Raw genomic sequence first — 12,508 nt, forward strand, 5'->3', positions numbered from 1 at the left:
TCACCGTCATGCGCGAGGTGCCCTTCACCATCATCCAGTTCCCCCTGTGGGAGCGCCTCAAGGCCTGGGGCCGCGCTCGCAAGCAGCGTGCTGCTGCTGCCGCCGCCGCCGGGGGCAACGCCAGCGATCTGGCCGCCGTGGCCGACGTTGGCGCCGTCGAGAGCGCCCTCTACGGCAGCGCCGCCGGTGCCGTCGCCGCCGGTCTGACGACGCCGCTCGACGTGCTCAAGACGAGGGTCATGCTGTCCGAGCAAAAGGTCAGGGTCGCTGACGTCTTGCGGAGCGTGTGGCGCGAGGAGGGCTGGAAGGCCTTCTTTGCCGGCACCGTGCCGCGCATCACCTGGATCAGCATCGGCGGCGCCATCTTCCTGGGCAGCTACCAGTTTGTCGTCAACACAATGCAGACCACGCGCGACAAGGAGAGGCGCCTGGCCGAGGGAGTTCTGTGAGGGCAAGGAACGCACGGCCGAACACGTCAGGCGGAGCAGAAAGGAGCACGACAACAGGGGCGGCCATCGTCCCTCAAAACACGGCAGCACATAGCGTTGATGAGCTCTGATGGTAGCGGTATCCCATGCTACGACAGCGACGTATGTACACTACTCATTAGAGGAAACGGAATACCCCTTGGATATATAGAAGTATAGAGACACCAAGAAACACCTCGGACGCTGCACCACAGTACCGCCACCTGCAACCCGTACTAGGTTCGCCACACGGGCTCGGAAATGCACATGACGCATGTCGTCACTTCTTCTATGCCGCTGCCGTCGTAGGCGCCGTTGTCGTCGCTGCCGGAGTGGTCGTTGGGGCCGGCGTCAAAGGGGCGGCAGACCCGTCCGCTCCATTGACACCTGCCTCGGCTGGCGCCGCCTCTGGCTCGACTGGTGCCGCCTCTGGCTCGACTGGTGCCGCTGCCTGTGGTGTCGGGATGGGATTCTCAATCACCTTGCGACCGTTCGCCTTGTAGTGCAGCGTGATGTCATTACCACCCTTCCATACGTGTGCACGTAGCGTGGCCAGCGTCATTGTGTTGGGTAGTTTCTACGTTCCGTTAGCGCCCTTCTCCGTCCAATGCAGTGTGTCAGACTCACCATGTCGTTGCAGTACAACTCGAGGTACTCATCTGGCCTGAGCGCATTTGGGTCGGGCTCTGTCACAGGCGGCTCGATCCTCTCTGCGACATACGACAGGATCTTCTTGACGCGCAGCATTCTGTTGGCGTTCAGGCGGTTGTTGCCATCCGTGGCCGCCAGGTCGGGAAGCGAGTTCTCCCACGGCACCAACACAAACGACACCTTGACTGGGTCTTTCGGCGGGATCTGGTTCTGCAGAAGCACCTCTCCCAGCCACATGGGACCACGCTGCTCAATGACGTCGACATCCTGGCCGACCGTCTCGACCGTGCCCTGATACAAGTTGGCGCTCGAGCCAGACGTCTCCTCCTGAATGAATACTTTGGTACCAGAAGGCAGCTTGAGGACGGGCGTATCGTTGTACAGACTGGGCGTGATGCCCGTTTCGACAATCTTGTCGGGGCTGTCGGTGAGTTGCTTTTCATATTCGTTGCGAATACGCTGGACGACACCGAGGAAACTGTCGTCGACTTCCTTCTCGTGTGTTGACGACGACTCAGACTCCTCTGCCTTTTCATCCACAACTGCAGGCTTCTCTGTGCTGGTCGATGCCGAGCGTTCAATCTTCTTGCTTCCAAACGACATGCTGCCCATGCCCATGCGGAACTTCTTCTTGCCGAACGGCGTGCTGGGTGCCTTGCCGTTCGCGTCCTTCTCCTTTTCTTTACCATTCTCGGCGCCGGGCGATTTGACGTCACTTGCTGCGGGCTCTGATGGCGTTGCAGGTGTCTGTCCACCCTTCGAGGCGCCGTCGGCCGGTGCAATAGTGCTGGAGAAGTAGTCCCCATTTTCCACCGAAGTGCGGTTGGCGTGCGACGTCCTCTTCTCCAAGGGGCTTGCCGGTGTAGCTGCGCCCTCCGGAACATCTTGCAGACGGGCACCAGGGGTCGCCATGCCGATGGCAAGACCAGGGGGTCGGCGCCCACTGCGCGCCATTAGCACGCGGTGTCGTTGCAGATCCCGGGGCCCTCGCCCCCCCCAAATGTATTGGGCGGCATCTCGATCGAGGTGGGCGGGGCCACTCGGCGGGCAGCGGCGATCCTCTTCTCAACCGTCTCGTTGAGAGCTGCGCGGTGAATCTCATCCTTTTTGATCTCCTCGTCAATGACATTCGCGAACAAGTATCGAAGAATCCACTTTCCAAGGTTGACTGCAGTCTGTTAGCAACCACAAGTCGTTGCGTGATGACGGGTGCCTGACGTACTTCGTTGGTCATCCCTGAAGTCCACCGCCTCGCCCGGCGCCAGGTCGTCGGCGTACATCTCGGCGTCGAAGCAGTTGAAAGGTTCAAGCACAACCGTGAGGCTGCCGGAACTCGTATCTATAGAACACCAGGGGGCAACAGCTTCACGGGTGTTGACTTCGGGCTCGACGTCCTCTAAATGACGCTTTCCGTAGCTCTGGATAACCTCGCACTACATGAGACGTTAGCGGACCTGGCTGTGAGAAGCACGTCATGTGTATACAAACCCGGATCAGATCCCAAAGGAGCACATCGCCAGCAGTGTCTAGCGTCAGCACTCTTCTCCTGTCGTTTAGGAGCTTGTGCTTCACCAGGCCGAACTGGCCCTCGATGGTTTCTCGTGGAAGGTGGAACAGGGGCTCAGGTCCATGGGATGTCGAGTCGGGCGCGATTTCAGATCCCTTTCTCGCCGCGGCATTGCCGCCAATCGCCGCATCGGGGTCTCGAGCGACTTGCTTCGGGAATGTAGCCGTATTGGAGATTTTGAGGATCGATTTCGCTGGAATTTCCTTATTCTCTTCCTTCTTGTCTGTAGACTCGGCAGCTGGCGGGGGTGACACTTGTCTAGGCCGTGCTGTGGATCCAGAGGCTGACCGGTGTCGACGGTAAGCCTCGGGCAGCTTAATGTCTGACGACGTGTCGACATCGGGCCACTTGTTGATGGATGATGTAGATGTAGCTGTCCAGATGTAGCCGTCGGCAGCCAAAATCTTGCTAATGTTGCCATGCTCTTGCGCAATGGCAAGTGACAGGCCGTCGTCCATGTCCTCGAGCGTGCCTCGCACATCAGTCTTGGCTACCATTCCAGAACGGTCACTGCTGTAGAATATGCCCAATGTCGGGTCGTCCGAGTAGAGCGACCAAACACTATCGTTGTGCATGGTAAAGGTGTACATGCAACGACCAGCAGTGATGCTCCAGAGCTTGATTGTCGAATCGGAACTGGACGTCATGACGGTGTCGCCGGCCTCGTTGAGCAGGATGGAGCGCACGTTGTCCGTGTGGCCGACAAACTTGGTGACGGCGTCGCCGGTCCTGGGATCCCACAAGCGCACGCTGGACTCGGGACCACCACTGGCGATGATACGAGGTGCGACGCTCAGGGCGTAGATCGAGCCCTTCTCGGCCACCTCGCCCTTGTTGTCGATTTCAAGAGTCTTGCCGCCGCCGTTCAGGTCCCAGAGGCAAATCTTGCGATCGAGGCCGCCGGAAGCGACCCAGTTGGCCGACGGATCGTGGGGCGGGGTGGCGACGCACTTGACGTAGTCGGCATGCTCGCCAATGGTGATGGCATCTTTCTGGGTCTCGGAGTGCGGGCGCCAGACCTTGACGGTCAGATCGGACGAGGCAGATACGAGTGCCGTGTTGTTCTGGGCGAGGACAATGTCGTTGATCCAGTGCGTATGGGCCTGGGTTTGAGCGCGGAACTTGGTGGAAGATTTGGGCTTGGTGCTGTCGGTAGTCGCGAGGCCAGCTGCGCCAGCCTTCATGTCGAGGAGATCCCAGGCGCAAACGACGCCATCTCGTCCGCCGGAATAACTGCACGGTGGCACGGTCAGCAAGCGCAAAGACGTAGGGGGTGCAGAGGGTGTGGCGAGAGGCCTACAGAATGGCATTGGTCTTGTCAATGGCGAGTCCGTTGACGCCAAGTCGGTGGCCACCGGGTTGGGAGTTGGGAAGCTCGAGGACTGCGCGTGCGGGCACAACAGGTCAGTACGGCGATGAGCAAGGTATATTGGGGCTTGCCTCGGAGCCCGTCGGTGCGTGCTTGATCGTTCTGGCTCGTCGGCGTGTCCTTCCCTGGCTGTGTCGTGCGGGGTTGGGTGTTGTCGCAAGCCGCGACAGGCATGGATGAGGCAATCCGCAACACGGCAGACGGGAGAAGGGGGGCGTACCATAGCTGATCCTCTGGCGAGCCTTTTTCGCTGCCATTGTGAAGGGGTTGGAGGGGGAGAAGCGTGTGCTATTGCGATATCATGTGGTGACGCCGTGGGCAGAGGTTGCTGTCGTGGGGTAGCAGGTCTGAAGCGGTGCCAATGCTGAATGGGAGAAGGCCACCCGAGGAAGAGGAGGAGTTGCTCGAAACTGCTCTCCAGGCAAGTTTGTTGGGTCTTGTCAGGACAGGACCTTGTCAGGATCAGGACAGGACTTAGCCGACAAGCAACGCCGCACGCACTGCATCTGCAACTCCGATGATGGTGGGCGGTGGTGCTTGGCTTGGCCTGGCCTTGGCCTGGCTGGACTTGCTCGACCCGGCGGGCATGGGCATGCGTACCTGGCGCCGCGCTAGCTTGCTCCTGCCCCCCTCGTCCCCCCTCTCACCAGGACCAGGTGGAAGGTGCAGCCTGCGCAGGAGCAGCAGGAGGCACCCAGCGCCCGGCAGGGGTTCAAGGGAAATCGGCCCCCTCCCCCCTGGGCGCTAACCTCTGTTCGTTGAGCCCCGCAGTGCTGATTCGACAGAGGACCTGTCAGTGGAGTTCTGGCCTGGGGAAGACGGGGCCGCTAGATCTTTTTGGAAGCCATGCTGCAGCAGCTTGTTCATATTCCACGGCGGCTTTGTGCAGGCGTTGTCTGTCCAGTCGTCGCTTCTTCGACCAACCCCAGGCAACCATGCCACGAAGTGGTCATGGCCAAGAAGCGACGGCCTCACTTCGTCTCACTGTCAGCTGACGATGGCACTCCTTCGTGCTGTATGACAAGACGACATTGGCATATACTACCTAGGTAGGGTACCTACCGAGGTACCAAGGTAAGGTAAGGTAGCTAGTACTTAACGACCAGCTGCTGTGTTGCCCCGCAAGTCAAATTCACAGACTGGACATGGAACATGAGGATGCACTACCCAAGCAAAGCTGCGTCCACGAGCATAGATGCTTGCTGCTTCAGTTGGCCATGAACTCGTCGCATCTGAATTGGAAAAATCCTTATGACTCCTAAGCATGCGGCGCACCAGAGCATAACATGCTACCAGATGCTTCTGGTGCTTCAGCCCCTGGTCATCGAAGCAATCATCATAGTGCTTTTCCATTGGTGGCCTGTCCCGATCCGTCCTGGACGCAGCTTCTCACTGCACATTAACCCAGCTTCAAGCTTGAAAAGGCGTATGGCTCAGGATGCTCAGCTCACTCACGGAAGCCCAATCTCATCAACCTCCGTTATCTCAGCCAGCGCACCAAGTTGTGAGCAAATCTTTCCAGCTACCTCGTCACGTCTTCCTCATATGAAAGTCAGCCATTCGACGGCTCATTTGCCAGCCATCTGTCAAGGGATCAGCCCAATTTTCAACCTACGATGTCTCTTCGTTTGGCCTTACAACGCTTCGCTTGCAAATTTGCCGCGTGCCGTTGCCTTCCTTGACAGTGTTGTCCTCTCTCGGAAAGACAGCCGATGATGGCGCTTCCACGGCACTGATGAACCCTTCTGAATCCGGACTGATACCTCCTTCCAGATCCCAGTGTCCAGGGGACATCCTCACGGCTTCGATATACCAGCCTCGGGAGCATCACATCTTCAACCTAGCAAGTATATCCTCAAACCCGGCGATGCTCGTCCTCACATCCGTCATCGTGTCGTCTCTGCGCCTTCCCTCCTGCCCTACTTCAGCAGTCAGTGAATGCTCTTCCGCTTGAACACGACGACCATCGAACCTCGCTTCTCGCGCGCCTTCCGCACACAGGCCTGGCAAGTCCCCTCCACAGGCCGCGTCGCATTCCTCAACTCACCAGTGCACATGGCCAGCTTCGACTCGCTCGGCGGAGATGCAGGAAGGTGCTTCGTGTGGTGCAGAGTGAGGTCGCGCGTCGGGTGACCGAGGTTGTGACCGCGAGCGGAACGGCATGGGAAGGTGTTTTGATACTGGTGGTGATCGCAGGAGACGTGCAGCGTATAAATCTGGATGCACATTGTGCGCGGTACGACTTGGGAGTGGCTTCTCACGATGTTGATGTCGCCAGCGAGAGTCTGCTGGCTATTTTATACTAATATCGATGCGTTAAGGGGGTAGGAAAGGAGTTGTGGCAGTTGAACTGGCGAGAACGAAGGAAACCGTACAAATCGAAAGGCTGTCCATGCGGCTTGGATTATATCGGGCCCTACCAGAAGGCAGGTGCGATTGAAGGACGCTGTACTGTATTCATCCTCCTTGATGTGTTGGTGATAAAGACAACGAAGAAGACGAGATGACCAATATCGGAAACCACGACAGCGGACAAAGCACACATGCACACAAAGCACGCCCAGCAGCAGAACAAGGAGAGGACGACAAAGCTCATAAAACATCAGACAGGGGCAGCCGATCTCGAACGTCGTACAGGCCCCGAAATTCCAACAGGTTCTGTCCAAAAAAAAAAGTTGTTCTAAAACGCCATGCTGACCGAACACGCCAGAAAGTACAAGTGTGTTGATTTTTTTCACCCATCCTCCTCCCCTTTGATGCCCCCCTCTCCCTCGCCTATCGATTCTGGCCCCGCTCCCTGCCCTCGGGTATTCTCGCCTCAGTTGGACCGACCCTTCTGCCTGAAGCGGTCATTCTGCCTCGGCTGGCTGCCGTACGTCCTCCTGCCCTGGACCTTCTTGTCCCGGCCGCTGGCGCCGACCGTGACGTCGACGCGGGGGGGGACGGCAAAGCCGAAGCTCTTGGCGAGCTTGGCGAGGTCGAGCTTGTTAATGTCGTAGACGGAGCGCAGCGAGTGGCTCGCGTAGGCGTGCAGGTAGCTGCGGTAGCCGTCCTTGGCCGACTTGTTGAGGTAGTAGTTCTGGCTGATGAGCTTCTCGAGGAGGGCCTGGATGTTGGCGACCTTGCTGGCGGGGAACTCAAACTCGACGACGGGCACGCGCGCCGCCTTGAGGTGCGACAGGAAGCCCACCTCGCTGGGGTGCAGGAAGAGGAGCGACTTGCCCTTGGCGTTGGCGCGGGCGGTACGGCCGACACGGTGAATCTGGACTCGTCAGTATGCATGCCACATTGGGGGTGTCGTGTCTTGTGGAGAGGACTCACGTAGTCGGTGGGCGCATCAGGGGGGTCGAACGAGACGGACCAGTCGACGGAGGGGATCTGGGCGTGTCAGCAGTCTGTCTGGGATGGCACAATGTCAGGTTACGTACATCGAGGCCACGGGCAGCAACGTCAGTGCAGATGAGGGTGCCTTGCTTGGCATTGCAGAACTCGAAGAAAGTGTTCGTGCGAGCCTGCTGCTTCATCTTGCCGTGAAGACCTACGAGTCGTTAGCAAGTTGACCATGCGGCAATGTTCAGGCGGGAGAGGACGACGTACTCAGAACAGGGAGGTCGATGTAGTTCAGCAGCTCGGCGTGGTACTTGACCGAGTTGCAGCTGCTGAAGAAGACAATGACCTTCTTCTTCAGGTTCCTCTTCAGGAAGGAGAACAGCAGCAGGAACCGCTTGTCCTCGTCGCAGATGACGTAACCCTGCTCGAGGCCCTCGACGGTGCTGTGCTCCTTGGTCTGGTCGACGTTGATGTACAGCGGTCCGGCGCGGAGCGATATCCGCGCAAGGTCCTCGACCTTGGTCGTCTGGGTCGCCGAGAAGAGGGACGTCTGCCTGTCGGCGCTGGGCAGGATCTTGACAATCTGGCGCATCTCGTCCTCGAAACCAATCTCGAGGATGCGGTCGGCCTCGTCAATGATGAGGGTCTTGAGGTTCTTGAAGACAAAGGGCGTGTTCTGCAGGTGATCGAGCAGGCGGCCGGGCGTGGCGATGATGAGGTTGACGCCCTTGGCGAGCTTCTCGGCCTCAGCACGGCGGTTGGCGCCGCCAATGACAATGCCGTAGGTCTGAGAGTGGTGCTCCATGAGCTCGCGCGCGACGCCGAAGATCTGCAGGGCGAGTTCGCGGGTGGGGGACTGCGCATGTTAGCGATTGCTTGCATCTCAACGGGGCTACCATCCCAACGGGCATTCTCTCAAAACTTACCACGACGATGACACCGGTTCCATTTCGGGGCTTGAAGCGCAGCGAGCTGAGCATCTCGATGGCGGGGATCAGGAAGGCAAGCGTCTTGCCGGAGCCCGTCTTGGCCGCACCCAGGACATCGCGACCCGTCAGCAGGGGCGGGATACCTCTCCTCTGAATCTCCGTCATTTTTGTGAACCCCATGCCCTCTATCGCCTTCATCGTCTTCTCCGACAGGTTGAGCTGCGAGAAGTCCTGCGCCTCCTCGCCAGAGGGTGGCAGGGTCAGGGCCTCGCGGTTCGGGATCTCCAGGTCAACATCTTGGTCGTTTGCTGCGGTCGCAACGTCTTCCGCGTTGGCTTCGGCCGCTTCAGGATCTTCGTCCTCGTCCTCCTCGTCTTGCTCCTCCTCTTCGCTGCCAGACTCGAAGTTGTCCTCAGACTCCTCGGCAGCGTCCTTCGCCTGCTTCTGCTTCTTCGACTTTCGGGAGACGGCTACCGGAGCCTCAGCGGCCTTGCGGGCAGCAGCCTTGTCACCGTTGGCGTCGCGGAGCTTGCGCTTCTTGTTGGAGGCGGCGTCGACCATTGTGCCGTTTGTGGTTTGTCGAGTTGTCGGGGTTGGGGAAATGCGTACCTCGAAAACGGTGTCAAGGCTCTCTGGGTCGGATTGAAGAGGTGGGATTTTTTTCTTATCGCCAGAAAAATTCTGGGACAGCGGGACTCTGTCAATATGCACATCCCCACAGCCCTACTCAATTTAGCACTTACTGTCTAACCAGAATTCTCGTGCGAGCCTTGCCCTTTTGGCAATAGATCCAGTGGATCGCTACCACTGCCTCCCCAACACAGTCACCCTGCATTTAACCCGTTTTGGTTAGGCAGGGTGCGTATCAGCGGCGCGTGGAGAAGGCTGGCGATTAGATAAGATAGGAATACCATGTTCTCCCATCCGTGAACCTGTTGTCCATCCCCTCGGTATCGTCTCATCACGAAGAGTCAAGAGGTGTCAGCTTTTAAACAATACATGACTACGCGCTCCTCAAGCGGAGAAATGGATGCCGTTTTCTTTCAGTGATTCCTTTCAATTTTTGCTTCCCTATTGCAGTTTCTCACGTGGTTCAGGTTCATCGCCAGATGGCCTTGCGAATGTGGCGGGGCAACACTACGCGCTACCTTACCCTAAGACCAGGACCTCAAGACCTGTTCACCTTGGGTGTTCAGGGATATGTAAATACATCAACGATTTACTCAGCGTGACTTGGGAGCCATGAATGTCCGATGGTCATACGTCAAATGGGTTCATTCATAATAACGATACAAGTCGCAGACCCGTTGCGACTCACACTGATCCCCGTGCCCTCAATTTTGAACCTGTCCCCCTCCTCGTCCTTGCAACTCCGCCACGGCCGAGCCGATCACACCAGCATGCCATCCTCAAAACGCCAATGAAGCAAATAATTCGTCGTCACCACTCAAGGAGTGTGGATCAAATGACAAACTGGGTCCCGTGTGTCGATGCATATTCCTGGGTTCTTCATGGTCCTCTCATTCGTCCTTGCCTCTAGTATCTCAGTGGCTGTGTTTCTCTTCCATCAAGCAAAACTAGATGGTCTCAGGCGTGGGGTTCTCGTTCTTCGCCGTGCTACCCTTGCCACGCCATGTGCTGACGGCGGGGATGTTGGCCTCATAGCGGACCTCCTCGGTGCCGTACGCGCGGGGAGTGAGCTTGATGAGGGTGTGCAGCGGCACGTTCATCCACGGGCTTTGGGACTGGTCCTTCTTCATGAAGTAAGCGTAGATGCAACGCAGCACGGCTTGATGCGTGACGATGAGGATGTCCTCAGAGCGCTCGAGTTCCATGATGATGGGCTCCAGGCGGATAACCACGTCGCGGTACGACTCGCCGCCACGGTAGCGATAGTTGTACTTGTCCTCGTCGCGGGCTGCAAAGTCGTCAGGGTAGCGGTCCTTGATTTCCTGATACGTCAGGCCATCGCAGACGCCAGAGTCGAGCTCGTCGAGCGCCTTCCACTGGAGCTGGTTGTAGTGAGGCGGGTGGAAACGGGCTGTGGCGATGGTGCGCTTGAGGGTTGATGTCCAGACCGTCAAGGGGCGGTCGTCGCCGACGGACTCACGCACGAGCTCGGGCAGTTTGCGAGCGTATTGCTCACCGCGAGGCGACAGCATGGTATCGCCGCCAATGCGGCCGTCGAGGTTGTACAGCGACTCGCCGTGCTAAAGCGTTTGTCAGCCTCGGGGGGACACGATTACTGGGTTTCATCGGTAGCTCAGAGAAACTCACTCTTGACAGCCAGATGGAGCGCGGGCGGATATGGAGATTCATAAGATAATAGACAATGCGGCTCTGCAGGTAGTCCTGAATGCGGTTGATGATGACTTGCTTGCCGACATCCATAATCTTGAGGAACGTGTAGCTGTTTTCGTCACCATCTTCGTCGATCGACGTGTACACCTGCTCGTAATTGCGAATGCGGTTGCGGAAGTCGAGTGCCGCCTGCTCGGGGTCTTGGCCAGCGTAATCGGGCGAAGTGGCCTTGACGTCACGAATATTGGCCATGATGAGGTCTTCATCATCACACTTGCTCTCAACAAAAATGACTTCAACGCCCTCCTTCGTGCAGCGGTCCAAAACCCACTTGCGGCGGTCTTTCGTGGAGTTGGTCGCGTCAAGAATGGCGACAGTGCCATTTTCCTTCTGGAACCAGGTCATCATGTCGGCGATGGCAGCCTCAGCGGCAGCGCGGCGCTTCTGCTCGCCCTCACGGTTCTTGACGTCGAAGAAGTCGGCGGTGGCTGAGCAGCCCGTTCTCACGGCGTAGTTGCCGACATTGAATGTCTTGGCCTCTTATTGAAAGCCATTTGAGATAACGTTGCGCTGGCGAAAATGTCAGCATCAGAGCAGCAGTAGAGGCTGTTATGTCTGGCTTGTCAGGCCTCCCTTACCCTTTTGGGCGATGAAGCTCTTTCCTCGCGCTGGCAAGCCCACCATGACCACGCAGACCTTGGTGTCTTCCACCTGGACGCCCATGCCGTTAGTCAATCGCACCATCTTGACTTAATTGCCGGTACGGTAATATGCTTTGTTTGAAGAAAAGTGATAAAATGTAAGAATAGCACGAGGTAGAATTGGAACACATGAAGGAGAGGTGCTTGTCGTGAGGTCGGGGTCGATCTGAGTCCGCGTGACGCCAGGGGTGAGGTGGTGTTGGCAAAGCTGAGCTCGTGTGATAGTTGCAGCACCGGCAGCAAAGCTCCCAAAACGTCTAGGAGAAGTACGAGCCTGACTCAAGGCTTGAGACGGGCTTGGTGGGGGGAAGTAATGCCAGACGCTGTGATGGCGGGCCAATTGAGAACCGCAAGGTGTGAAGAGTAATGTTTGGGCCCCGGGACAAACCGCCAGAGACGGATACAATGAAAGGGCAACAAGGTGAAGCAAAGAGGTGGTGATGGGAATGGGGAAAAGGTGCTGCTAGCCCAGCTCTGGCCAGTGGAAGTGGGTAGATGCTTCGTCTCTCTGGCAGGTGCGTGGATCGTCAAGTGGGACAAAGACTCTTCCGGCCGTCCTTCTCCTAGGGCTGAAGAAGAGCTCTCTGCCAGTTCTTGAGGGGTGTTCAAGGGTGAAGAAGAGGCCGCCAGAGTCCAGAGCAAACGTTGAGGTGGTGGGTAGAGTGGACCGACAACTGGTAGGTAGTAGGTAATGCCAAAACCACAGCACCAAGAGACCAGTCGAACGAATGACGAATGGCGCGAGGATTCCCGAGGATGGACAGTTGAGTGCGCGGGGCGGCAGGCGACGGGTGACGGGTAGGGAGGGTCCTTCGGGAATCGCAGGATGAGCTGATGGGGCCTTCTCCGACACCATTGGCCCGGCCGAATGCCCACACCGTCTATTCTCTCTTCCCCGTAGCCCGTCCACAACTTCCAGAGAGCCGACGAGGGGCGAACAGCGTGGGGTGAGAAGGTCAAGAGACCTTGACAAAAGTGGGTTGTCCTGTTGTCCCTGCTGCTGGCTGGGTTTGGCTCCTCTACGACAGGCTTGGCTGCCCCACCCCGCATCTCCAAGTTCGTCCAGCTTCAGAGAACGCTTCTGGCTAGCTGCTTGGCCGGGACCCCGACACATCACTCTGGGTCGCGGTCCCTTGTCTTCACGGAACAGCCGAGGTGGAGCCCAGCGTCCTCGTCCGTAAAGCACTGCGATG

General features: G+C 57.9%; 4 protein-coding genes across 4 annotated transcripts; 1 reads left to right on the top strand and 3 right to left on the bottom strand.

Moving 5' to 3' along the window:
* Nucleotides 1-239: 239 nt before the first annotated feature.
* Nucleotides 240-449, top strand: VDBG_04013 (conserved hypothetical protein; the record flags this gene model as incomplete). The annotated part of the gene is made up of 1 exon (XM_003006014.1): nt 240-449. One exon carries the CDS (start codon nt 240-242, stop codon nt 447-449), a length of 210 nt encoding a protein of 69 aa, XP_003006060.1.
* Nucleotides 450-756: 307 nt separating this feature from the next.
* VDBG_04014 (WD repeat-containing protein) lies at nt 757-4,311 on the bottom strand (the record flags this gene model as incomplete). The annotated part of the gene is made up of 6 exons (XM_003006015.1): nt 757-1,044; nt 1,095-2,179; nt 2,341-2,551; nt 2,607-3,918; nt 3,986-4,067; nt 4,275-4,311. 6 exons carry the CDS (start codon nt 4,309-4,311, stop codon nt 757-759), a joined length of 3,015 nt encoding a protein of 1,004 aa, XP_003006061.1.
* Nucleotides 4,312-6,872: 2,561 nt separating this feature from the next.
* Nucleotides 6,873-8,874, bottom strand: VDBG_04015 (ATP-dependent RNA helicase HAS1; the record flags this gene model as incomplete). Its single annotated transcript, XM_003006016.1, has 5 exons — nt 6,873-7,316; nt 7,376-7,432; nt 7,483-7,592; nt 7,652-8,240; nt 8,311-8,874. The coding sequence occupies 5 exons, from the start codon at nt 8,872-8,874 to the stop codon at nt 6,873-6,875; spliced, it is 1,764 nt and encodes a 587-aa protein (XP_003006062.1).
* A 1,016-nt stretch (nt 8,875-9,890) lies between these two features.
* Nucleotides 9,891-11,358, bottom strand: VDBG_04016 (fructose-2,6-bisphosphatase; the record flags this gene model as incomplete). The annotated part of the gene is made up of 3 exons (XM_003006017.1): nt 9,891-10,523; nt 10,591-11,153; nt 11,253-11,358. 3 exons carry the CDS (start codon nt 11,356-11,358, stop codon nt 9,891-9,893), a joined length of 1,302 nt encoding a protein of 433 aa, XP_003006063.1.
* Nucleotides 11,359-12,508: the final 1,150 nt, after the last annotated feature.

This window comes from Verticillium alfalfae, genomic scaffold, assembly GCF_000150825.1.
Source record: "Verticillium alfalfae VaMs.102 supercont1.4 genomic scaffold, whole genome shotgun sequence".
Lineage (NCBI taxonomy): Eukaryota > Fungi > Ascomycota > Sordariomycetes > Glomerellales > Plectosphaerellaceae > Verticillium > Verticillium alfalfae.